Source organism: Dunckerocampus dactyliophorus, chromosome 21 (assembly GCF_027744805.1).
Source record: "Dunckerocampus dactyliophorus isolate RoL2022-P2 chromosome 21, RoL_Ddac_1.1, whole genome shotgun sequence".
NCBI lineage: Eukaryota > Metazoa > Chordata > Actinopteri > Syngnathiformes > Syngnathidae > Dunckerocampus > Dunckerocampus dactyliophorus.
This window is the reverse complement of record NC_072839.1, coordinates 762,376-790,108: the sequence shown is the minus strand read 5'-3', so window position 1 is coordinate 790,108 and position 27,733 is coordinate 762,376. Positions and strand designations below refer to the sequence as shown.

Here is a 27,733-nt window from a genome sequence, read left to right as displayed (position 1 = left end):
ACTGGTATTTTAGCACCACTAGTATTGCTGGGGTAAAAATGTGATACTATTTGAGATATAGTAGGAAGTACAGTACAGTGTTCTGCATGGAGCCACACCACTTTAATGTGAAAGTACAAAGATAAGGTTCCATACATTCATACTTGGAGGTACTAGTATTTATCTACACATAATTACATGTGAACAAATTGTCTTCTCTCATCATGAGGCTATCAATAAGGCTGCCATTTCCTCCATACTATGATGACAGTTATAGCTTGTGTTCTAGTATAAACTATTTATCCCAGCAGCTGTCTTGCCGTGGGATCAGCTCCTCTATGTCTTTGAATCACATCAGCTCTCTCCTGCTACCACCAGCTGGAAACACTCACACGCTGCTCCCACACTACAGGCGTGAAATGGAAGACAGGTATCGCCTGATTGTACTTTGGGTTACATGCGGTGGATGTTGGTGTGATCCATAAACTCTTTGAGATTCTGTAAGTTGTCCCACCACTGGAACAGGAAGGTCTCTGCGATGAGTTTAAACCAGGGAGTTATCTTCAGCTCTTTACGCTCGGCCTTGTCCAGCATCTCCCTCAGCTCCTCTTTGCTCACGTAACGATGGTGTTTAACCTCATTAGGATCCGGACTCAACTCCACATCCTTTAAAAACAAAAAACAAGAGGTGATGGACAGGCCATGCATGCCTCCAAACTAAACCTGAATGAGCAGAAGAGCATCTTCATCATATCATCATGGAGGAAAGAGGATTCCACAGGGAACCTGCCAACCAAACCAACAGTTAGGGCAGTGTTGGAAAATAATGCTAACTGGGCCCAATTTGGGCATTTTCACTTGGGAATGTACTCACTTTTGTTGCCAGCGGTTTAGATGATAATGGTTGTGTGAAGGTACAGTAATTATATAACATTGCGGCTTAAGTACAAGTTCCCTTCACGAGTCCAAAGCAAGGCTCTTATGTGTCTTTAGCCGTCAACTTCAGACACGTTGATATTATGCTCCTACCTTCTGCATGAAGAGGATGTAGTCGATCTCATGTTCTCCCCAAACGCCGTCTGACTGGGCTTTATAATGGATTCTTGTTAGATAAGTCATTTCATCAGGGGTCACCTGCACAGCATCAAGAAGGGATTAGAGCAGAGGCAAAACTCCTCCTCAAACCTTCTTTATCTGACACGCTACCTTTTCCATGGGGATACCCAGCTCAGCTTGGAGTCTCCTCTGAGCAGCTCTCCTCACTCCGATAGCATCCGTCTCCTCCAGCTCACTGTCTGTGTGCAGAGGGTGACTGCAGCACGTGTTTGTGAAACAGCCTGCAACGTAGATTACACTACTACACGTGGACCATGACAGTTTTAGATGGAGTGTCAGATCTACTACCAACCTGGAAATGTGATTTTGGCATCCGAGCGCTGTTGTAAGAGCAGCTTCTCTTCACTGTTAAAAATGAAGACGCTGAAAGCTCTGTGTAACAAACCTGCACACATGTTTTATGTTTGGTACGACAATTCCAAAAAGGCAAGGCAGGTGTCAAGCGGCAGACAAGTTACCTTTGTCAATGTTTGAGTTGAGGTGGCAGTTTTTCTTTGTGTCGGCACCCACCCGCTGGTCGTTGTCATCGATGAGGATGCACATCTCAGACAGCAGCTGCACCTGCTTCAGGTCCAGGTGGTCCATGGTTATCTCAGGCATTCTGGCAGAAGACCGTAGTGTCCCAGTGCTACTGGCCCACACAAAGCAATGCATTTAGCACACATGTCTGCACCAAAACTACACACTGGAATGCCAGTGCTGCTGATACTGATACCTTTCACTTGACATTTTTCAAGATCCTTAAATCATTTTGTGATTTTGCCTTTAATTTGTTTTTTTATTTTCATAAAATGTTTCCATGTCCCCTCGGAGGCTCCGTAATTTTGTAATTTTAATTTGTGATCATGATTACAAATAACTACTTATAAATAAATAAATATAAATACACTACTTATGAACAACCTAACAATATATAAATACAACATAGGACATTGTAACAATATGGACAACAAAACATTTGTGAAAGTAAACAAAAGAACTAAATGCAACTGATACTGTCATTGGTATCATTTCTATGGCTTCTCTGGATACGATGGCCTCCAAAGTCAGCGAATGTAAACAGAGACGCATTGCTTCTCTCTCAGCTTTGACAGAATTATCTGACTTTGTTACACTCAGCAACTGAGGCAACATAATGGATGCTTACCTGAATAAAGCCCGGAAAGACGCAGTCACTGGTGGACGAAAAGCGCTGTTCCAAGACGTGCGTGTACGAGCAGGTAGGTGTAATTTTAACGCAGCTGCTCCCTGGCAGGCCACCGTCCGCAGCACCACCCACACCGCCAGCACCATCAGGTGACCCAAACTGCAAACCAATCACAAGCGTTCAACATTTGGTTGTACGTAAAACCCGGAATGTCATTAGCCAGTCCGAAGCACAACCTAAATCACCACCAGGCAATACTTTTCTACATTTACGTTCACAATTTTAAAGTTCTGCATTGTAATATCACAACTTGTGAAAATATAGAGAAGATAAACCTGGGTGCAATGATATAAGTCACATTTAATCAAGACTAACAAACACGCAGATATTATTCCATTCCTTAAGCTCCCATTTCTGGTTTTAGCCCTACCCCTGCTCGTCAACACACCATCGGACCACTGCATCTAGTGTGGCCCACTCCACCCAAGCGTCTGATAACTCAAGTATGTACATTGTCTGATTTATCGAGGGCGTACAAAACAAATGAAAACAATTACGTTGTCGTGTTTCCTCCTGTATTGGACAGATAAGCAATTTTTTCCTCTTTCGCCTTCGATCACAACGAGAGTAGAGCAAAGCACGACTCCTACTACTACTAGCCTCTGCGTCCGACGTCACTGCATTTCTATTGGCTGTTATATGAGTGGCGCGAGCGCTCATTGGGTGTGGTAGTAAAAGGCGACGTAACACGGAAGTTATTGCACCTTCAAGCATATATAATACAAATGCATGACGTGTAAAATGTATAGGTCTCCTCGTTGTTTGAATTTCACGTAGCATTCGTGTAGTCCCTCTGCTGGACAGGTAACTACTTCCGTTATTATCTCCTTTTTCGACTTCGTTTACGACAACAGTTCAACGTAGTGTCTTTACTTGACCCCTGGTTCTGACGTCACCGCGTTTCTATTGGCTTCTTATATTAGGGGCGTGAGCGCTCGTTGGTTCTAGTAAATACACTACGTTACACGGAAGTCATTGCGCCTTCAAATGTACTGTATGTAATATAAATCCGCGGTGTGTCAAAAACGTGAAGGTATTCCGATTGCTTAACGTGTATTTTACCATTGATTGCCACAGTATTATGGTTGTACTTTAAACACATACGGAATGTAGGAATTGAATGGCGTTAAACTCCGCAGTGACGAGCTTGCTTGCCAATGTCATTCAAAAGTGCACACTTGGCTTGCTAGGTGCTATGTGTTCAGTGGACTGTGGCAGCGGTGAGTCTGTTTCTTGTGTCTTCTACCGTGAAAGCGAATTGCCTGTGTAATATCCTTAGGGCATTTGTCACCGTGCTGATAGACTTCGGATGTGCTTTGCCATTCATTCAGCCTTATTATACTTGCCTTTTTACACAGGCAACCTACATTAAACTACTGTTAGTCAATTATCATATGGAGTATATTAGTCAATTCGCGTAATTATTTATTTTTACCTTGCACACCAGCACAAACTCAAAAAATCTGAATAGAAATTTGTAAAATGCACTAAAGAAAAACGATTTCAATAAATGAATTGAAACCATCATTTTAAACATATTAATCTGAAAGATTAAAATATTTGACATATTGATATATAATCAGGCTTTGTCAGTTGACATCCCTTCAGGGAAAGTCCAATCCTGCACTCGTTGTGTACCTGAACTTCCTCCTTTCACCTGCAGGCAGATGTTGTTAGCTGATCAGCACCGCCCACCCATCAGCCATCCAGCCCTGTCAGGTTCTGTTTGCCTGCTCTTCAGGTAGGGGGCGAGCAGGGGGCGGGACCACCCCGCCAAGTAGGCGTGATGCCTGTGGAGGGTGGAAGCAGCGGCAGCTCAGCCTCAGCTGCTCGTCACCCCAAACAAAAGCGCAAGGCTCACAGCCTGTCTATTCGACGCACAAACAGCACAGAGGACAGGCCTCCTGGCAGCCAGAGAGCAGACATGCTGGAGGGACAGGTAAGGAGGATACCGACAGCTCCTTTAACTCCCCATGCATATTCCCAACATGCAAAAACACCTAGTAAGTGCGGCTTGTCACCTTTTTGTAAATCAGGAGTCCTGGCAGGTTGAGCAGCATTGTTTTCATTTTCTACCTGCTGTTGCAATGTCTGCTATTTCCATGCTCCACCTGGAAGGATTGCATTCTCTTCCCAGCAACTTTCTGATCCGATTCAGGATTACATTCAAACGGGCGACCTCTCAAATGTCATGTTCACAGATGTTTTTTTTGTTTTGTTTTGTTTTTTTACACGGACCACCGCTCTATCAAGTTAGTGATGAACTCTTACACTTTATTTATTACCTGTACAAAGCTGGCATGTATTTACAATCTCTGTTTGATCAGGCACATCCTGGTTGTTAGGCAGGTGTAGATTTGTCAACATCACCTGCTCGATAAGGTGACGAGAGGTGGCGTGAGCGACTTTTGTGTTAACAAATGCCAACCAAATGAGCCGGTTGGGGACAAGAAGCCATCATTAACTGCTGTTGTTTTATGGTTGACATCAATTAGGTATGGACACATTCATCGATTAATTACTCGTGAAAATTCAGTTGATTGTGTGCGACAGACTGGGCATTAATTTTGTTCAATGGAGGCGAATTGGAGTGCAGTACTTGGCTGCTGTTGATTCAGCAGGACCAACATTAGCACGTTCCTAGTGTAGTTTGCCGTCTAAAGAAGTTTAGTAACATCCACGCATGTCTGCTGTGGCACGCCACTGGCGTGGAAACAGGAGCTCAGAACATTCAGGAAGAGATTCGCTCATCTCATTAAAAATTCAACCTAAGAAATGAATCGGTTATCATTTTCCGTCCCTGATATCAAATCCTGTAGACTTTTCTGTTGTTTTGCTTTGTTTTAAAGGAAGGTCCTCAGTACTGCTGTCCAAGCACATCAGTTAAAAATGCAACTAATGAATAAGAAATCATTGGGGTGCACGATAATTATTGAACCCATATCAGGGAATTATGACCTCCATACCAATAAATCTGCTAACATTAAAAATAGCTCAGATAACCGTTAATTAAAAAAAAAAAACTCCAATGAAGCGAGATTACCCGTACTGTGCGAGTGAGCAAATCAAGCGCTCCTTTTTTCTCCTGCCTGTGACAATAACGGCCTGTTATACCTTTCCCTGAGCTCACTTGGAAACAAACATTCACTTTCCGACGAAAAGACAGTTGTACCAAATGCTCCGTGATGATGGGAAAAAGCCCGTGGAGTCACGGCCTTTGAAAAGTGCAAAAGGTTTGCCAGAGACCTTGGTGGCGTCACCCCGGCTGCTCAGTGCGTGTGACCGAATACAGTGCACCTTGCTGGGCCATGGCAGGTGGCTCCTCCCCCTCTATACTCTGGTTCTCCTGATAGTAGTGATGTGCTAGTAGTGATGTCATCATATTTCATTAGTTTAGTTTAGTTTAGTTTAGTTTAGTTTATTTGAACATGAAGGTTACAATGGAATACATCTCATGAATCATTTTTTCACAGTTCCACATGTCCAAAAGGAGTAGGAAGAAGCAGAGCTTATTTAATCCTACCCCCCCATCTTTTCTACATCTAGTACAGTACATGTTGTTCACTTCCTGCATTCCATGTCATGTTTTCTGTGATAGTCAGAATAATACATAATACATATCGGTAAGTCCCAAAAAATAAATAAATAAATAAGTAATAATAGTAATAATAAGTGATAATAAATAAATAATTAGATAAATATGAATAAAGAATTTTTTTTCTTTAAACAAAACAAAACAAAAAATAACAAACCTGACAGAACAATCATTGTGATGGTCAACACTCTTCTGCCTTGTATTTAGCAAACACCAACTGCTTGTATTGTTTTTTTAATTTGCTCATCTCTGTACTTTGTTTGAGTTCCTTACTCAATCCATTCCATAGTTAAATTCCACACACAGAAATGCTGTGGGTTTTCAGCGTAGTTCTCGCATATAAATGTTTTAAGTTGAGTTTTCCTCTCAGATCATATTTCTCCTCTCTGATTGAGAAATACTGTTTGAGGTTTTTGGGTAATGAGTTGTTATTAACTTTATGCATTATTCTAGCGGTTTGAAAATGAACTAAATCTGCAAATTTTAATATCTGAGATTTTAAAAATAAAGGGTTTGTATGTTGTCTATACTTGGCATTATGAATGATCCTCACTAATATGTGATATTAAAAATAAAGGTTTGTATGTTGTCTATACTTGGCATTATGAATAGTCCTCACCGATCTTTTTTGCAGTACAGTGAGTGAGTGAAGATTACTTTTGTAATTATTACCCCATATCTCCACACAATACATTAAATATGGTAATACTAAGGAACAGTACAGAGTGTGGAGTGATTTTTGATCAAGAACATATTTTGCTTTATTAAATATAGAGATATTTCTCGCCACCTTTTGTTGTATAATTTTAATATGAGATTTCCAACTCATTTTTCCATCTATTATAACCCCCAGGAATTTATATTCTTCCACTTTTTCAGTATCCACTCCATTAATTTGTATTTGCTCATACATCTCCCTTCTGCTATTTCCAAAAAGCATTATTTTAGTTTTACTTATGTTCAGGGATAATCTGTTCCTGTCAAACCATGACTTTAATATGACCTTTTCATCCTTGACCTTTTTAATGAGTTCTTGTGTGCTTTCACCTGAACAAAAAGCGGTGGTATCATCCACAAATAAGACCAATTTTAAGTCCTTTGTTACTTTACAAATGTCGTTGATGTACAAATTAAACAGTTTTGGTCCCAGTATGGACCCCTGAGGTACTCCACATATGGTGTGTAAACTCCCAGATGTATATTCTCCTAGCTTTACCAATGGTTTCCTCTTTGCTAGATAGCTTTTAACCCAATTCAAAACTAATCCTCTAATTCCTTACCTTTCTAATTTTGAAATTAAGATAGTGTGATTAATTGTATCGAAGGCTTTTGTCAGATCCATGAATACAGCAGCTGCACATCTTCTGTTGTCTATAGCAGTAGTGATTTCCTCCGTGATTTCGATCAGTGCCATAGAAGTTGGAATGTTGGCTCTTTAACCACATTGACTGCTAGCAAATAATTAATTCTTATTAATAAATTTGTCCAACCTATTATTAAATAGCTTCACCACAATTTTAAAGAATTGTGGTAACAAGGAAACTGGCCGATAATTTGTAAATTGGTGTTTGTCTCCTTTTTTGAAAATTGGAACCACCTTGGCTGTTTGCATTTTGCTTGGAAATATTCCAGTCTGAAATGATAAGTTACTAATCTATGTTAACGGGTCTGCGATCTCATTAAATACCTTTTTAACTGTTTCCATTTCCATTCCATGGCAATCAGTTGATGTTTTTGCCTTAAAATGTTTAACAATGTCAGTGATCTCCTTTTTGGTTACAACAGTGAGAAACATAGAATTGAGGTTCCTGTCAATAATACAATTCCCTTCATCAATTGTGTCTTGTTTTGGAATTTCTTCTTCCAGTTTTGGTCCAATATTTACAAAGTAATGGTTGAACATTTCAACTACCTCCTTCATGTCATTCCTGTTAGTGTTTCCAACCATGAAATAGTGGGGGTAGTCTGCTTTCTTTGTACTGTTCTTTATAACACTATTTAGGATGCCCCAAGTTGCTCTCATGTTATTTTTGTTCTTATTTAGTACATGACTATAATATTCCCTCTTACACTCTCTCAAGATAGTTGTCAACTTATTTTTGTAAGTCTTATACTTTTGTTCTGCTTCTTTAGTTTGTTGAATGATGAATGTCCTGTATAATGTGTTCTTCTTCTTACAGGCGTTTTTTAGTCCTTTTGTCATTCATGGCTGCTGGTTTTTCTTTTGCTTCTTGGACTTTTCTTGCCAGGGACAGTTCTTATTGTAGAGCTCCATGTAAGTACCTAGAAAGTTGTCATATGCTTCATCCACATCTGTTGCACTGTAGATACTCTCCCAACTTTGTTCTTCTAGTCCTTTCCTGAAGGCACGGATGCTGTCCTCTGTACGCAATCTTTGAAAAGTCTTTTTTGTCTCCACCTGTTTTTTATTATAATGTTCATTGTAAATTGTGAACACTGGAAGATGATCACTGATGCCACTAATTAGCAGGCCACTGATGGTGTTGTTATCCAAGTCATTGGTGAATATATTATGGATGAGGGGGGCACAGTGCTCTGGTATTCTACTTGGTCTGATGATTTTGGGATATAAACTCAAACTATACATTGTGTCTATAAAGCCATCTATTTCCTTGTACTTGTGTGGGTTCAAAAGGTCAATATTGAAGTCTCCACATATAAAAATAGTTTTTTGACTTCCTGTATGTCTGTAAACGTTGTCTTAATCCAATCCTCAAACATTCCAATCTTTGACTTTGGAGTTCTGTACACACAACTTATTAACACATTTTGTTTTTTTCTTTACAGATTTCAATCGCTATGCATTCTAAAATGTTATCAATGACAAATGACATATTCTTTACCATTTTGTAGTTCAGATGTTTGTCCACGTATACGGCCACACCTCCTCCATTTGCATTGTTCCTGTTTGCACACATCATTTCATATCCTTCCAGCTCAAAGTCCATTCCTTTGTTGGCATTGATCCAAGTTTCTAAGATTGCTATTACTTTGAAAGGTTCTTTGAATTGATTCAAATATTGTTTAATATTAGTAAAGTTTGCGTTCAAGCTACTGCTGTTTATGTGGATGATGGATAACTTGTCGTCGTTGATGAAGCTGTTGTTGTATTGCTCCTCCATATAATAACGGCAGTCGTTTGTAATGTGAGAGAAAAAATTTGAGTCTGGATCAATATCTTTTTCATATCCAATTGTTTGTGATCTGTAAAGTAAAAAGTGTCCAATTGTAGATCTTCTTGTAGCATATTGAAGCTGTTTTCCTCCATGTTGGGAGACCTCAATATCTTTCTAGGTCCTTGATGTCTTTGACAACAAGAACTCTGGCCTCTGGTCCTCCATTTGCTTTGATGAAGATTTTACAGTTTGCACTCCATGTTCCTTGAATCTTTCCTTGCTTCCTCAGATCACGTGCTTTCTTTGCAATCTCAGCATTGCGCTTGGTCAGGTGGTCATTCATGTAGACATTTGTTCCTTTCAGCTTCTTTCCCTGTTTCAGCAGAGCAACCTTGTGTTTTCTATGAGTGAATTTGACGATGATGACGGGTGTAGTACGGTTCCTACCATACAGTGGGATACAAGTATCGATAGAATGGATGTCTACATCCACCTCCTTCGATTGCAAAAAATCAACAACATGTTGCTCCACCTAGGCGACATCCATTTCATCTGGTTCTTCGGTATTCGCTGCTGCTCTGGCATAGGACCTTGGTTTGATTCAAAGTCCCGTCACGACCACGTCATTCATTCTCGTGTTCTGGTCCATGTCATCTATGGTGTTTTTCAGCTGCTCAATGATTTTATCTTTTTCTTCACATTCCTTTTTGAGAGTGGCTCCCAGTGTAGCATAACTTTCCTGTAATTTTTTATTCTCCACTCTCAGACATTGCATTTCCTTCCTTAATATCCCCATATCATTTTGCAATGCTCTCATACCTTGCATTTCTCTTTGCATGGCGGTGGTATTATCTAGCAGAGTTTGAATTACTCTTTGCGTGGAGCTGGAATTCTCCACAAGTAGCTGTAACTGTTTTCCAAAATCCTCCATGGTTTTCATCATGGTAGCGTCAATCTTTTCCATTAAGCTTTTTTCTTGCTTTTTTGCTCGGTGTTTAACCTTCTGTAAGGCTCTTGCTGTTGCTTTATCTATATTTCCACTCAGTTGTGTCACATGATCAACTGTGTCATACCTGTTGATTACGACTAATCAACAGGTACACTTGGTCAATTTGTCCTTCTTACTTCCAGGTGTGCACAAACTACACTTACATCTAAATAAAGAAAGTAGATGTAAAAAGTTATCGGTCTGGGGTTGGAGTAAAGATATTGTGCATGTCTGGTGAGTCATGTGGTTGTCATCAGCTATGTTATCAGTGTAGTTGGTTTTGTACTATAAGTCCTTAAGCCTTCACTTTCTTCTTTGGGTCTTATCAGCCTCTCCAACGAGAGCTCAGCTTGCCTCATGAAATTTTAATATGTTCACGCTCTATGTCCACGTCTGGTTAGGCTTTTCCTGACCCGTTAATCTCCATAAATATCTTGGTAAACTCACAAATAACACACAGAATGCTGGCAGTGTTAGCTGGAGGAACAACTAAGAAGCTTAATACATAATGGCTGCCTGTTGTTTCCTAATTGACCCCTCCCCCCCTTCCTTTTTTTCTCACTGGCATGTGGTGCTGACAGAACGTCACGGTGACAAACACTTGCTTTTGAACTGGCGTCAGAAGAAAGAGCGACAGTCAAGTACTTGTCTTCTTAACACTCTTCTTCACGGAGACGTTTGTTTAGTCGTCTGTTTAGTCTGGCGTAGCCTGGGGGGGGGGGGAGTCACCTGGCAGCTGCCAGCGCTCGCCATGGAGGTAGGTTAACTAGCTAGGCCGTGCTTGTGATGTATTGGGTTACTTGTATGCTGCTATCTAGTATCACACAAACAATAGTAGAGCTCAGTTTGAATGAAAATATTTCTTCTAATACAGGAGAGCCTCGCTGTACGTGTGAGTTCCTTTAAGTAATGATAACTGTACACAAAACCCATGAAGGACATACACGATACAGTCATACACAGATGATGGTGGTCATTAAGAGAGAAGACATCCTTACATTCATTCCTGTGGTTGTCTGGCATACTGGAAGGGAGGGAGACCACAATGCTGCTTAGTTTTTACTGTCCATTTCTTTCCTTTCACATGTTCTCAGATAGCATCTTCTGCTTGATGATGAGCGTGCAGCTGATCTTGACACTTTTCACTTTCCTTTTCTTTCACGCACTGCCATCAGAAGCTGTTTGGTGACCTTACAAACCCACCTCTGTCTGATGCTGCAGCGTGCGTTGTTTACGTTATTATTATTATTATTATTATTACGTTGATCCATTGCCACTTTGTGCTTCAAACCTCAAGGCCTCACTCTTGTCACGCTTTTCAAAAATCTACAAATACATCATGCTGCTTCGTGGTTGAATACAGCTTATTGCTACTCAACAATATTTCTATTTAAGCACATTTAACATATTGTTTGCCTAAATGAAGTAAAATCCAAACAACAGGCGTTGAGAAGACGCAGTGCAGGAGGTTGTGATGATGTGTAGTATTGCACACTGGTCACTAGGTGTCAGTAATATTACTGTAATGTTGGCTGAGACACACAAACACCAGCCTTGATGGCTTTTATTGCCGCTTTGAATCCTCTCACTGCAGGCGCAATAATCCCTAACAGGGACTCACCCATGCCAAGCTAAAACTCAACTCTACACCCCCGATGTCACTTCCTGTCTGACACCAGAACAGATTTATAGCAACACATGAGCATGAGTCTTATTTATGTCTTGTAAAGGAGACTATAGGGGTGTTATTTTATGTCTAGAAGGCTCTGATCATGTTAAAGCCCGTATTTAGAAGGTGGTAAACTGGTTTTCTATGTTCAAACTATGGAAATATTGACTAAATATGACAATAAGGTGTGCAAGCAATGTACCGCCATAAACGAGGGATTACTGGCTATCCAATCAACATTGAGCTTTGTTATCTTTCATGAGGTAGTGCAGATGTACCTAATGAAGTGGACAGAGAGTGTTGTTAGTAAATGTGAGTGATGGTCTCTTTTTTTGTTTTTTTTAAGATGAAATGCTTTTGTGTGTTTGCACAGGACTCCAAGCTGCCTCCGTCCCTGCGTAACAATCTTCTAGATCTTTTTGGCCAGATTGAACGGGAGTTTGAAAGTCTGTACATGGAAAACGTTGAACGTGAGTAAATCCTCTTTTGGATGTGCTGGAATAGTCCACACTCGCCACAATGGCCCATTTTGTTGACCTTGTGTTTTTGGGAACATTCTTTATTGATCTTTGGGTGTTGATTGACCAGGATGAGATGAGTGTTTGCAGACTAAAGCCTGGGCTCTGTGCTAACATTGCAGTACGACGGGAAATTGAATCCCTCAATGAACGTCTGACTGGCGATGGACAGAACATGGAGGGAGGAGATGCATCCAAGGGAGCTCTGAAAACAAAAGGTTGGGTATTTCCTGTGGGATTTGTTGGCCTTGTGATCTTCTTGCTCTGCTCTGGTCTCCCTGATGCACACCGTGTGGGTGCACTGGAAGATTCTCTCATTTAGTCATTAGTGGAGCAGAAGACGCTCAAGGAAGATTTGGAGCACTTGATCCCTTTCGTACATGAACTATGCTAAAAGCAAGCCCATGTAGGTGAAAGAAACATGCACACCTTAGCTTTTGGCTTATACTATAAATTCATCATCAGTTCATTTTCTATGGAAGCCTGTTTCCGCCACTGAAAGAACAAAAAATATCCCAAAGGAAAGGCATAATTATCAGATAAAAAGTCATAATTATGAGATTAAAAAGTCCAAATTATGAAACACCAAAGTGTGCATGTGCCAAGTGCTATGTGAAGAAGACGACCCTTTCTATCTCATGAGCTCCAGTTTTTATTTCGTAATTATGACCTTCCTAATTATGACACTTTGTTTCATCATTGTGACTTTTTAGCTCATCATTTTGACTTTTTTTTGTCATAATTTCAACTTTTTAGCTCATAATTGACTTTCCTATCTCTTCATTTTGACTTTTTATTTCATAATTATGACTTTTTATCTCATAATTATGTCCTTGTAGCTCACAGTGTTGGCTTTTTATCCCCTAATTATGACTGTACATCATCTCATAATTCTGACTTACTTATTGGGATATTTTTTTTCTTTCAGCGGTGTAAACGGGCTTACATGTTCAGAAGATGTCAGGGGCCAATAAAAAAAAAAGGTTTATTTTCAGGCTTTTGGCCCCCCGTGCAGGTGTATCTAATGCTTGTATGTAATATTGAAGCATGCATCGAACATAGCATACTGTAGTTGTTAAAGCCATAGTGGACAAGAGACGTGGGAGGAGTCAGCGTGTGCAGATGTCAAACTTCAACATTGAAGCAAACACGCAGGTCCATAAAAGAGAACATGCTGCTGGTTTGGTTTTAGTAGCCCTCCTCCTTCCTTGTCGGATGTTTCATCCTAATGAGGTGCAGCATCATCATCTGCTTGCATCATTTCTTTGGCTTTGATGTGATGTTTGCTGCTTGTGTGTCCTCCAGCCAGCCACAGCACCAGCCAGCTGTCACAGAAGCTGAAGACCACCTACAAAGCCTCCACTAGCAAGGTACCCAACTCCTATTTCTCCTACGCATCCCTTCCCAGGTGCTATGTATAGCAGGCTGTGGCATGACGTGAGTGGCGTTGGAGGGGGGAGAAAGGCGGGTAATGTCCCGTGTACGCCGTTCATCACCTTCCCCAATTTCTCTTTTTATTTGCGGTCTAACCTTGCTTGGATCTGCAATATCTCACAAGGTATTTTTAGGACACTGACAGAGACATAAAATGGTACATTTGCTCATACAGCGGCAGGGAGATGTGATTGATTCTACTGTAGCGTGTACCAGGCAGCCCTCGATGAGGGGGAAGGTGCTTATGTGTCAAATATATTCCCACAAAGAAATATGTTCCTCACATTTCGCTCCTGTCTCCATTTTGAAATGAGAAAGAGGATGACTTTGTATCAAGGGAGTGCTTAGTAGATGAACACCAGGACACATGGAGCTGCTCCATGATCGCACCTGCTCGCTATGAAGATCTTCTTGAAGGATCTGAAGTGTGACTCGGGTGACCCCCGCCTTTGGAGATGTTGGCATGCCTTTGAATCATACTTATGATGATGCACTTACCCAAATGGTGCGGACCTTCACGGATGGTGATTGTAAACACGGGTGACAGAATGAGAGCGTAGATGAACACGGTGTGACACAATCAACCAGATGCTCCACCACCGCCTCTCATCACTCCTGGGATGCTCAGTGTAGATGAGGCTGTGCCTGTCAACGTGCTTACTATGCACTTAGTGGGAGCACACACACCTGCCTCGCAGCCGGGTGCTTCTTGGGGTCCAGGCTCTGCTCGGACATCTCCAGCGCCGTTTGCATGTTGTCTTGCTGGCGTGGGTGTTCTCAGGGTGCTCTGCCTTCCTCCCACGTTCCACAAACACGCACGTCAGCCTCACTGTTTTGTCCTCCAAGGGCCACATAGAGAAGAATGAAGAACTGCTTTGATGACAGTGATGTTTGTGTTTTTAGAAGTAATCTGATGTAGTTGAGGATAAGCTTGCACTGAAATATTGACTAAAGCACAATACATGTTTCTCTTTTTCCCATGTCCAATTGTAATTCATTCATACATGTATTATAGTTTACAATGTGAAATATAATAGTGGATGATGGATTCCATTTGAAAAGTTGTCTACACTTAAAAAAAATTATTATTTATGGTTAATGAACTTTTTTTGTTCATCAATTAAGGGAATTATAATTGCATTGCAAGTGGATTATTGAATATGCAAATCAAAAGACTTTTAGTGTACACTAAGTCCCCAACTAACGAACACAATTGGTTCCAGACGACCGTTCTTATGTCGAATTGTTCTTAAGTAGGGAAAAGGTAATATTACCAATGATATAGGTACTACATGTACGTGTATACATATACTGTATATGTGTATGTATGTAAATATGAGTTTGGATGCAGTAGTAATATTAAACCAGGATAATTAATAAAAACAATAATAAAAGTGATATAATAATACGTAATGATAAATGTTATTTACCTTTGAAGAGGAGTGGTCGAGCATACGTCGTTGTGGAGGAGGAGGAGGAGATATTGAAAAAAAGGACAAATGGTGGTTAGACTCTTCTAAAAGAGGTAGTGTTCTGTGGGTGGTGTAGAATTAAGCAGGCCTATTAACTCTTCATAAACTTTAATCACACGCTCTGTCCGGGTTGTATAATTTATCTTTCCATTTAGCTTTACACTGTATCTCCCCAGCGTCTAACTCTTCCTCTGTTGGTCCCATTAGCTCTAACGCTGCCTCTTTTGGTCCCATTAGCAGTGTCACAGTGCCCCCTACTGGTCAAGCATGTACAGTAGCAGTATAAATACTGATTGAGCGACTACAAGGCAAAATAAAATCAAATATAGACCAGTTGGCTTGTGTTCGTATCCACGAGTGTTCGCTAGTCGGGTGTTCGTAAGTTGGGGACCTCGTGTATTAGTATTTTAATTTACTTTCATTTTCTTTTCAGCGAGGCACCAGTCATCCTTCGTAATGTTCTGATGAAGGCTACCTCATTGTCGTTGTTGTTTTTTTTATGCTGCAGGGCAACAGAAAATGAGCTGTGTGCCCGAATGGGCCCCCAGGCCGCACTTTGACCACCACTGCTGAAGCTAGATAGATCCTGTCTCATTTCTTTTCTGTGTCCTCCCGTTCAGATCGTGTCCAGCTTCAAAGCCACGACAGGCTCCAGGGCTTTGTGTCAGCTGCAGAAGGAGTACGTCGCCCACCGGGATGGAATCTGGGACCTGAGTGTGACCAGAACTCAGCCTGTGGTTCTGGGAACCGCGTCAGCAGGTCCCCCAAACTACTCAACACTCACTTCATCTTCATCTTCATCTTCATCCCCTGTGTCAATACTGAAAGTTAACCATTCCTAATACTACTATTATTCTAAAACTACTAGTATTACAGTATTATCGTACAGTATTGTTTACTTTCTAACCATTTATTGCTTTAGAAGTATTGTACTTTTTCTAAACACATGTTGGAAAGAGAATAATGTGTCCAATTTACAGCCCGCAGCGTCTTTTTTTTTTTTTTTTTTAGTGGCCTGTGACATCTTCTAAAAATTAAATTGAAACAAGAAAACTAAAACAAGAGCCATAAGGTGTAATACAAGGATACAATATTAATACTTTTTCAACAAGCTGCATATATTAACTGTAGCCTTTCATTAAAGAAATCCACATAAAGACACAAAATCATCCAAAGTCCCAACGCATGGCGGACTCGCTACATTAAAGACGTGTCATATAGCTGATGCGCTACAGTTTTAATAAAATAAAAGTGGGGTTATTGGGTGCCATGACTATGTAAGGACAGAAAAGACAGGCCAACATGTAATTGAGAGAAATAAAATAAGGCTGTTGAATAAGTTTGTTTAATAAAAGGACAATTTATAGACTCCTGTACGGAGGCCCCAATGTGTTGATGTGTGGAAAAAACATTGCGTTATCTCGCAAAATTGTGTGACGTGACAGAACACATTTACGGTAATTTGTTTTCCATCATCAGCATCTGCACATCTCTTACTGCACAATTGTAGATTTGCAATTGTAATAAAATGCTAACATCCGGTCCTAGCTAGTGTTGCTGGAAACACATCTGTTAGAGTACCGGTACTGGAAAGGAAATACATTGATTAGCAAATACGTCGGATGCTTTCAGTTGTGTGCACCGCTTGTTCTAGAAGTAAACACTCATATCTGAAACTCAACCAATGTGCTGCTCTTATTTGGAGTTTCATCCGTTTTCATCCGTTCTGAACACGGAAGTAGCGGAAGTACAATGCTCTTAATGTAAACAGTTTTGCAAGATCTCACAAAAGTATCACATTATCTCGCAAAAATGTGTCTTTTTTTTATCACCAATATTTTTTTTCTCCACGACCCCTCGGGGGCTCCGTACTGTCGTATAGGAAAGGTATCCTGAATAATTAGAAATGGGTATGACAGAATGTATGACAGAATGTAACCAACGTGCCTTCATGTCATTGCGATCCTGCTCATATCCGCTAGAGGGCACACTTGACTGCAGTTTTCTGCTTTGTTTCCAATCCATTCCATTTCTTTGTGTTATTTTTGCTTGCTAATAATAATAACATAACGTTGCAAGTGAAAGTGTTAAATGGCTTAGTTGTGCCCTCCATCTTTCTTTGTAGATGAGCATGAAAACTTGTATAACTTGTGTATATAATGAAAAGGCTTAAAAGCGCTGCTTCCTTTGCAGATCATTCAGCCCTGCTTTGGAGCATAGAAACCGGGAAATGTCTGCTAAAGTACGGTGGCCATGCAGGATCAGGTAATCCATCAAGCTTTATTAAAAGTCACTTCATGGTATCCCTGTGTAACTTTTATTTCACTGTCTTCCACAGTCAACTCCATCAAGTTCCATCCCACAGAACAGATGGCCCTCACAGGTGACAACTCCAACATTTCTCTCAGTATCTTATTTGATTTATCTACATGCATGGCTTCACGGGATTGTTGATGTGTCCTTGCGTCACCTCAGCCTCCGGGGACCAGACGGCTCACGTCTGGCGCTACATGGTGCAGCTACCCGCCCCCCAGCCCACGCCAGATGTCAGTGTGAGTCACTTTATTCTGGAAGATGCCACCGGAGTGATTTGACATTCCAGCTTGACTTTACTGTCACGTGTAGGCGCCGTGCGAGGACGAGCAGGACTCATCAGACAGAGAAGAGGCCGAGGCGGACGGCGAGGGCCATTGCGAGGCCCCCACTGTCCGGGTCGCTACGGCGACGCTGAAAAGCCACCAGGGTGTCGTCATTGCCGCCGATTGGCTGGTGGGCGGCCGGCAAGCGGTGACGGCTTCCTGGGATCGTGCTGCCAACCTCTATGAGGTGGAGACGTCTGAACTGGTGCACACGCTCACTGGTAAATATGGAAATATACACATGTATACATGTACGTATATGTACAGTGGCTTGAAAAAGTATTCATACTCCTTGAACTTTCCCACCTTTTGTCACGTTCCGACCACAAACAATATATTTTATTGGCATTTTAGATGAAAGATCAACACAAAGCGACACACAATTGTGAAGTAGAAGGAAAATTGTACATGACTTTCAAATTTTTTTTAAAATAAAAAACTGAAAAATGTGGCGTGCAAAAGTATTCAGCCCCCCTGTGTCAATACTTGGTGGAACCACCTCTCGCTGAAATGACAGCTGCAAGTCTTTTGGGGTATGTCTCTACCAGCTTTGCACATCTAGAGACTGGAATTTTTGCCCATTCTTCTTTGCAGAACAGCTCAAGCTCAGCAAGATTAGATGGAGAGCGTTTGTGAACAGCAGTTTTCAGATCTTGCCACAGATTCTCGATTGGATTTAGGTCTGGACTTTGACTGGGCCATTCTAACACATTCCAACCATTCCATTGTAGCTCCGGCTTTCTGTTTAGGGTCGTTGTCCTGCTGGAAGGTGAACCTCTGCCCCATTCTCAAGTCTTTTGCAGATTCCAGCAGGTTTTCTTCCAAGATTGTCCTCTATTTGGCTCCATCCATCTTCCCATCAACTCTGACCAGCTTCCCTGTCCCTGCTGAAGAAAAGCAGCCCCACAACATGATGCTGCCACCACCATGTTTGAGGTGGGGATGGTGTGTTTAGAGTGATGTGCAGTGTTAGGTTTCCGCCACACATAACGTTCTGCAGTTAGGCCAAAAAGTTCCACTTTGGTCTCATGTGACCAGAGCACCTTCTTCCACACATTTGCTGTGTCCCCCACATGGCTTCTGGCAAACTGCAAACGAGACTTCTTATGGCTTTCTTTCAACAATGGCTTTCTTCTTGCCACTCTTCCATAAAGGCCAGATTTGTGCAGTGCACGACTAATTGCTGTCCTATGGACAGACTCCCCCACCTGAGCTGTGGATCTCTGCAGCTCCTCCAGAGTTACCGTGGGCGTCTTGGCTGCGTCTCTGATCAGTGCTCTCCTTCTTCAGCATGTAAGTTTCGGTGGATGGCCATATTTTGGTAGGTTTGCAGTTGTGCCATACCCTTTCCATTTCTTGATGATGAATTGAACAGTGCTCCGTGCGATGTTCAAAGCTTGGGAAATCTTTTTATAACCTAACCCTGCTTTAAACTTCTCCACAACTTTATCCCTGACCTGTTTAGTATGTTCCTTGGACTTTATGATGCTATTCACTGACCAGTGTCCTCTTAGCAAACCTCTGAGGCCGTCACAGAACAGCTGTATTTATACTAAGGTAGATTACACACAGGTGGACTCCATTTGATCATTAGGTCAACAGCTGATCATTCAGCAATCATCAGGCAACCTCTGAAGGCAACTGGTTGCACTCAGAGAAAAGGGGGCTAAATACTTTTGCACGCCACATTTTTCAGTTTTTTATTTTTTTAAAAATTTGAAAGTCATGTACACTTTTCTATCTACTTCACAATTGTGTGTCGCTTTGTGTTGATCTTTCATCTAAAATGCCAATAAAATATATTTACAGTATGTTTGTGGTCGGAACGTGGCAAAATGTGGGAAAGTTCAAGGGGTATGAATACTTTTTCAAGCCACTGTACATATATGTATGAATACGTACATATACGTATGTATATATGTACATACATGTACATATATATGTATACACTAGGTCCCCAACTAACGAACACAATTGGTTCCAGACGACCGTTCGCAAGTCGATTTGTTCGTAAGTCCAACAAAAGGTACTTTACCAATGATATAGGTACTACATGTACGTGTGTACATATACAGTAGACGCCCCTACAACGTAAATAATCCGTTCCAAGAACCTTTATGTTATAGGGATTTAATGTTATACGAAGCGTAAAATACATGTAAATAGCCTAATCCGTTCCAAGATCTTCCCAAACTCACCCCTTTGGCCCTTCAAAATATTCAAAGTCCTCCAAATATGGTGGGAAAATATAAGAAAACGTTAGCATAAACATAGTAGATTAACATTCCAATATAAAATAAGGTAATAAATAAGATTACTGTAAATGAATAAAACTGAAAAACAAAAACAATCCTACCGTTCACAAGATGTCTTGATCAGGAGCGCAAGTGGAGGCAGGAAGGAGGAGGAGGACTAGCCTGAGTCGAAACGCGACTCAGAGTCTAAGAGTCAGCTGGTCTCACAGACAAACGCACACGCGCTACACGATAATGCTGTGTGCAAAATTTTAATTTGTAACTTAACTTAATTTTTTAGGTTAGTTTAAGGGCGACTACGAAGAGGAAGGAGTTTGAAGGGACAAGCCTGTCTCTCACACAAAGTCACGTACGTGCCGTATAACTCAGCCAATGAGATGAGAGCGGAGGCGGTGCCCCGAAAATCAGCCAATGAGAGCGTGATGCGTCAGAAGGCGTCACCAAGTGTTAGTCTGAACTTGCACCGACTTGAGGCATTAATAAAGTTGATTGGGAAAAAAAAAGACTTGCACTGACTTGACACTTTATGTTATATGGAATTTCTTCTGTAATATGAAGCAAAAACTTTACATAAATTCTTTATGTTCAGTGGAATTTATGTAAAAGGAGGTTTATGTTATGCGAGGTACTACTGTATGCGTATGTATGTAAATATGGGTTTGGATGCAGTAGTAATATTAAACAAAGATAATTAATGAAAAAAACAATAATAAAAGTAATATAATAATACGTAATGATAAATGTTATTTACCTTTGAAGAGGAGTGGTCGAGCATACGTCGTTGGTGGTAGTGGAGGAGGAGTTATTGAGAAAAGGACAAATGGTGGTGGTGGTTAGACTCTTCTAAAAGAGGTAGTGTTCTGTGGGTGGTGTAGAATTAAGCAGGCTTATTAACTCTTCATAAACTTTAATCACATGCTCTGTCCGCATTGCATCGCACAGCTTAGCATTTCTCCTTTACACTCTCTCCCCACCGTCTTCCTCTACCTGTTGCTCCCATTAGCAGTGTCACAGTGCCCTCTGCTGGTCAAGCAGGTACAGTATAAATATGGATACAAGGCAAAATACATGAAAATATACACCAGTCAGCTTGCGCTCGTATCTCCAAATGTTCGCAAGTCGGATGTTCGTAAGTTGGGGACCTAGTCTATATGTACGTATACGTACGTATATGTATGTTTATACGTATGTATATGTATGTATATATGTACGTATATGTATGTATATGTGCATTTTGACACCAACAAGCAAGCTGTGGGCTGTTAGTGGCCCTCTGGCTGGATCCCTTCAACAGGCCTGCACTACACAACACTGGCAGCAATATTGTTAACCTCCACTAGGGGGAGGTATTACTCTTCAAACGCCTTCCTGTTTGTTTTATTGTCTGTCCAGCGTCTGTAAATGCTATTTTCACTTTATTATACTTTTCTTTTCTAGCAGGTGTTGAATAGTGGTATCGGCGGTACTGAACCGATCCGATACCTTTGTGCAAATTCACCAAATGTGTCTGGCAAATTTGAAAAAGTGTTTCATATCATAGCATTAAAGACATACAAGACATTCAATTCATTTATTAATTAAGAAAAGAATTTCACAATTTAATAGTGAATTAAGTAATTTGTTGATGTATTTAATATAGTGTATAGAGGTAGCAGGGTGATTACCAACAGAAAAAACAGATGCCGGAATCATAAAAAAAATATGTGAAAATGGTATTTTAAACAATAAAAATGCAAATAACAAAATAAATGTAAATAAAAAATAAAATAAATAATCCGTTTACAATCGGCCATCCTTTCAGACGTCTCAGACAAGCATTACCTCAAATGACTGAAGTATCATACGCATCGATGCTTTGATTTGAGTATCGATTTTAGAGCGTGAAGATCTGGTGTCTAAGTATCAGTCCGCATGTTGTTGGCTTTATTACAGCGACGGTGATATCAGCAGTATGACTATATATATATATATATATATATATATTTTTTTTTTTTTTACAATGATGTGCATTACAGTACTTTTCATTCTGTTCACTATCATGGATAATCATTTCATTACTACTATTATGTGTGACTGTTTCATTGCGGTATTATCATTGTGATCACTATCATAGTTCATCATTTCATGACTGCTATTATGTGTGATTGTCATTGACAGCTTTGTCATTGTGGTTGTTGATATTGTTTTGTCCTTAATCCTTGTTCGTCTTTATAGTTGTCACAGACATTTATTTGCTGATGTCGTTCTGTATGTTTCTGTTGTTCTGTCATTATTGTTGTTGCTGCTGCTGTTGTCCTTGTCTCTTGTCTCTCTTTTTTTGTTTTTGTGCCCCCCCGCTCCCCCCGTTTCCTTTTCTCTTCTTCTCTGTCCCCTCCTGCTCTGGTCCGGTCGCTCCAAATGTGCTTTATAACAAGCATCAAGGTTGAATAAATTTTGTATGACAGGGGAAGTGTATATCACACTTCTCCCTGGCAGAGTAAATCTGTTGAGCACTTGACGGCATTTAGATGTACAATTCTATCTGCTTTAAAGGCTGGACAGGACAGCTGTAAAAAAAAAAAAAAAAAGTATCAGTCCGCACATGACCACTGTGAACTTCCTTCACTTGTATGACAGTTAGGAATGTTAAAATATGTTTCAGCATAATAGTCGAGTTTGTAATTTGGGCAAATCGTGCATATTTAATTAATTAATTAATTACTAATGAATCATATATTTAATTCATTAATTACTAATGAAGCATATTTAATTCATTAAGTACTATTGAATCAAGCTGTTGTCATTAAATGAACTGTTATTGTTATTGTTAAACATGAAGTGGTAAATAACAGTACCTGAAGTCAATGTGATGTGTGGCGTGTGATACCGTAACGTTGCTTTGTGTGTGTGTGCAGGCCATGACCAGGAACTCACCCACTGCTGCACACACCCCACCCAGCGCCTGGTGGTCACCTCATCCAGGGACACCACCTTCAGGCTGTGGGACTTCAGAGATCCATCCATACACTCCGTCAACGTCTTCCAGGGACACACGGAGTCAGTCTCTCACACACACACACACACTTGCAAAGCCAAAACCTCATCGCCTCTCATTTGTTATCAAGCGCCACCTTTTTATTCTTCCGCTCAGCTTGTCTCTCTGTCTGCTTCTCCTTTAGTCCTTCACACGTCCTTCATCGCCACATTAGCCACAGCCAGTGTGTTTGCTTCGAAACATCGTGAGGGAATCATCCCTGCAGAAACACACACAAGCACTCACTCACTCAGCAGGCTAGGCTCTAATTTTACAAGAATAAAGTCAAAATATTAAGACTAAAAAGTTGTAATCTAATTTTATGAGAATTATATTTTTGTAAGTCATAATATTATAAAAAAACAAACAAATCAACAAGTCGTCATTTTTGTAGAATGAGGTTGGGGAAAGAATTCCTGAGAATAAACTCCTAATATGTGCAAAAATAACATCTCTTTAGTGGCATAGAGTTGAAATATTCATAATATAATATTATAGTATATTATATATTATTATTATTATATAATAATACTTTGGTAATGTCTGATTATCATGACAAACACACAAAACAAAATAAAGTTGTCATTTTTGGAGAATGAGGTTGGGAAAACGTCAAACATATAAGAAGAACATTTATGAAAATTATTTAAGAAGGAAGTTGAAATATTTTGGGGGGAAAAGTGCAAAGAGTGAAGCTGATATCAGTAATATGTTTTATGACAAAACAAAACGTAGAACGTCTGACAATATACAAAATATCTAAGTGCATCCTTGCATTTCTCTGGAGGGAATAAAAGGTTTGGACACCCGTGGGTTTTACAAATATTGCACATTATGTAAAGAAAAGAATGAACTTTTGATAGTAATATTGTTTGTATGAAAAAGATGTTTGACCTTATCTGTCAGCAGCGCCATTAAATAGCACTGCACCCCCCGCCCCCTCCATTTTGCAAATAAAAACCCCACTTTAACATTAATCAACCTTTTCATAAATTACCTTGTCTGACTACGCACCCACCCTGCCCCCGCCCCCGCCCTGGTACACATCCTACCTCATGGCTCCCAGTGGGGTTGCGCTCGTTCACGTTTAGTCCCTGCTAATTAGCTTCCATATCGGTTGGACTTTAATAAAAATGACATTTTAGCAGCAAAAGCACGAAACAAGAGCGGAATATTCACTCTAGTATGACTCGGTCTTGTTTTATGGTGGCGGCTTCCTCTCATTGAGTCAATGTCGCAAAAGTATGCATCACATAAACAACATGCACACGTTTTCCTTTCATTATTTTAACAGCAAATCGTGTGTGTGTGTGTGTGTGTGTGTGTGTGTGTGTTTGCGTGTGTGTTGGTAGTACGGTGACGTCGGCAGTGTTCACGGTGGGGGATAACGTGGTTTCGGGCAGCGATGATCGCACGGTGAAGGTGTGGGATCTGAAGAACATGAGGTCACCCATAGCAACCATCCGCACAGACTCTGCTGTCAACAGGTAGTGTGTGTCATCACTCCAACACACAAGTACAGTGCTACCTCAGCTTCTCTTATCCATATGTTACAAAAGAAGATGAAAATTGAAACGTATGAAAACGGAAGCAATTTTCCCTGAAATAACGGTCTGACCTCAGCGTAGATTGTGACAAGCTAGGCTAGATTGAAGATTGAGTACAGTAAATAAGTAAGGTACTTCTCTTTTGTAATGCCTTCTCCAAGATTTTACATCAACATTGACAGTAAAAATGAGTGCAGTAATGCATGTTTAGTTCCAACTGCAAGAATTTCCAACTTCTCTCTTCTTTGCTTACGTCACGTCATGTGTTCAATGCTGACAAAGATCTAGAAAGGCAGGGGTGTCTAATGTGTGGCCCACAGCACATTGTAGAAATACAATTCAGCCCAAACTAATGTAAGGACTAAAAGATGAACCTTTTAGGATAAGCGTCTCTACCAACCAGAGGATCATCGCCTTGCCTCACGACAATCGCCAAGTGCGCTTGTTTGACATGAGCGGAGTGCGGCTGGCCCGACTGCCTCGCAGCAACAGGATGGTAAGCAAGGGAAGGAAACACGTCTTTACCGTACAAACATCCACGTATGTGCATGTGCATGAACGCAGGGCCACAGGCGCATGGTGTGCTGCACGGCGTGGAACGAGGAGAACCAAACATGCAACCTCTTCACCTGCGGCTTTGACCGGCAGGCCATCGGCTGGAACATCAACATCACCGCCCTGCTGCAGGAGAAATGAACCCTGGCCAACACACGCATGCACACATCCCTCCACGTAGAAACACAACATGCACACATCCCTCCACGTAGAAACATTACATGCACACATCCTCCACGTAGAAACATAACATGCACACATCCTCCACGAAGAAACATAACATGCACACATCCCTCCACGTAGAAATATAACATGCACACATCCCTCCACATAGAAACACAACATGCACACATCCCTCCATGTAGAAACATAACATGCACACATCCCTCCACGTAGAAACACAACATGCACACATCCTCCACGTAGAAACACAACATGCACACATCCTCCACGTAGAAACATAACATGCACACATCCTCCACGTAGAAACATAACATGCACACATCCCTCCATGTAGAAACATAACATGCACACATCCCTCCACGTAGAAACACAACATGCACACATCCCTCCACATAGAAACACAACATGCACACATCCCTCCACGTAGAAACATAACATGCACACATCCCTCCACGTAGAAACACAACATGCACACATCCTCCACGTAGAAACACAACATGCACACATCCCTCCATGTAGAAACATAACATGCACACATCCCTCCACGTAGAAACATAACATGCACACATCCCTCCACGAAGAAACATAACATGCACACATCCCTCCACGAAGAAACATAACATGCACACATCCCTCCACGTAGAAACACAACATGCACACATCCCTCCACGTAGAAACAAACATGCACACATCCCTCCACGTAGAAATATAACATGCACACATCCCTCCACGTAGAAACACAACATGCACACATCCCTCCACGTAGAAATATAACATGCACACATCCTCCACGTAGAAACATAACATGCACACATCCCTCCACGTAGAAACATAACATGCACACATCCCTCCACGTAGAAACACAACATGCACACATCCCTCCACGTAGAAACATAACATGCAAACATCCCTCCACGTAGAAACAAACATGCACACATCCCTCCACGTAGAAACATAACATGCACACATCCCTCCACGTAGAAACATAACATGCACACATCCCTCCACGTAGAAACATAACATGCACACATCCCTCCACGAAGAAACATAACATGCACACATCCCTCCACGAAGAAACATAACATGCACACATCCCTCCACGTAGAAACACAACATGCACACATCCCTCCACGTAGAAACAAACATGCACACATCCCTCCACGTAGAAACATAACATGCACACATCCCTCCACGTAGAAACATAACATGCACACATCCCTCCACGAAGAAACACAACATGCACACATCCCTCCACGTAGAAATATAACATGCACACATCCCTCCACGTAGAAACATAACATGCACACATCCCTCCACGTAGAAACATAACATGCACACATCCCTCCACGTAGAAACATAACATGCACACATCCCTCCACGTAGAAACAAACATGCACACATCCCTCCACGTAGAAACATAACATGCACACATCCCTCCACGTAGAAACAAACATGCACACATCCCTCCACGTAGAAACATAACATGCACACATCCCTCCACGTAGAAACATAACATGCACACATCCCTCCACGTAGAAATATAACATGCACACATCCTCCACGTAGAAACATAACATGCACACATCCCTCCACGTAGAAACATAACATGCACACATCCCTCCACGTAGAAACACAACATGCACACATCCCTCCACGTAGAAACATAACATGCACACATCCCTCCACGTAGAAACACAACATGCACACATCCCTCCACGTAGAAACATAAAAACATAACATGCTGACGCCACAGCAGCACATTTACTGTAACATTTAGTAACGTTTAGTGCCGTGTGATATGAAGAAGAGGCCAGTTGACGGATGGTAGTGTCTTACAGCTACCTTTGTCTGTGAAGGACGTTAATGAGGACCTGCTCCTCCTCCTTTGCCACATGCTGACTTTCCATGTAAGTTGCCTTGTTCCATGTTTACTGTGTCTTTTAGTCAGCCTTCAAGTACTGTACGTCTTGCAATAATGCCTCATTTTAGGGATTTCTGATGGAACTTTTTTCTGTATTGTTACATTCTCTGGTTACTGCTTGTATAGAAACACTGAAGCATCCTCGGTTAAGAAGTATTGAACATGTGAAGCCAGAAAGAAATAGCTGTAGATGTGCGCGTGTGCGTGTCGTTATCAAGTAGAACTCTAATAAATGCATTAGCGGGCGAACTAATTGTGTTGGGCTGCACGCTGCAGATAGGACTTTTATTCCCTCCTTCTGTGTGCTATCAATGTCAATTTCATCTCCTGTGGGGGAGGAAAAGACAGGTGTGCTTTTTGGGCCCACATCTGAATCCCGCCTGGGAGGAAATATGATTGGACGGCTAAGAAAGCTTCATTGTTGCTCCAGCTTCATTGGGTGATCTCTGCATCATTTATTCTGCTCTTCCACACCTTCCAATAAAAATGTGTGATTTCCTTTTTG

The 27,733-nt window shown here is 41.1% G+C and overlaps 2 protein-coding genes across 6 annotated transcripts; one reads left to right on the top strand and one right to left on the bottom strand.

Annotated features, from left to right (window-relative positions):
• Positions 1-80: 80 nt before the first annotated feature.
• idi1 (isopentenyl-diphosphate delta isomerase 1) lies at positions 81-2,922 on the bottom strand. The gene is made up of 7 exons (XM_054765989.1): positions 2,800-2,922; positions 2,243-2,401; positions 1,554-1,723; positions 1,388-1,480; positions 1,186-1,316; positions 1,009-1,113; positions 81-645 (listed from the first exon to the last, which is right to left on the bottom strand). Exons 2-7 carry the CDS (start codon positions 2,386-2,388, stop codon positions 433-435), a joined length of 858 nt encoding a protein of 285 aa, XP_054621964.1. The 5' UTR covers positions 2,389-2,401; positions 2,800-2,922; the 3' UTR covers positions 81-432.
• LOC129174228 (WD repeat-containing protein 37-like) lies at positions 2,673-27,733 on the top strand. Of its 5 annotated transcripts, XM_054765987.1 has the most exons (14): positions 3,215-3,522; positions 3,966-4,241; positions 12,065-12,161; positions 12,332-12,427; positions 13,515-13,579; positions 15,736-15,874; positions 17,309-17,380; positions 17,454-17,498; positions 17,591-17,667; positions 17,741-17,975; positions 22,904-23,045; positions 24,375-24,509; positions 24,951-25,065; positions 25,134-27,733. In XM_054765987.1, the coding sequence occupies exons 2-14, from the start codon at positions 4,089-4,091 to the stop codon at positions 25,263-25,265; spliced, it is 1,503 nt and encodes a 500-aa protein (XP_054621962.1). In that variant the 5' UTR covers positions 3,215-3,522; positions 3,966-4,088; the 3' UTR covers positions 25,266-27,733. The 5 variants fall into 5 exon arrangements, with proteins under 5 accessions (XP_054621960.1, XP_054621961.1, XP_054621959.1 ...); XM_054765985.1 differs by lacking the exon at positions 3,215-3,522 and adding an exon at positions 2,673-2,745 and having other exon boundaries at positions 24,951-27,733; XM_054765986.1 differs by having other exon boundaries at positions 3,210-3,522; positions 17,591-17,661; positions 24,951-27,733.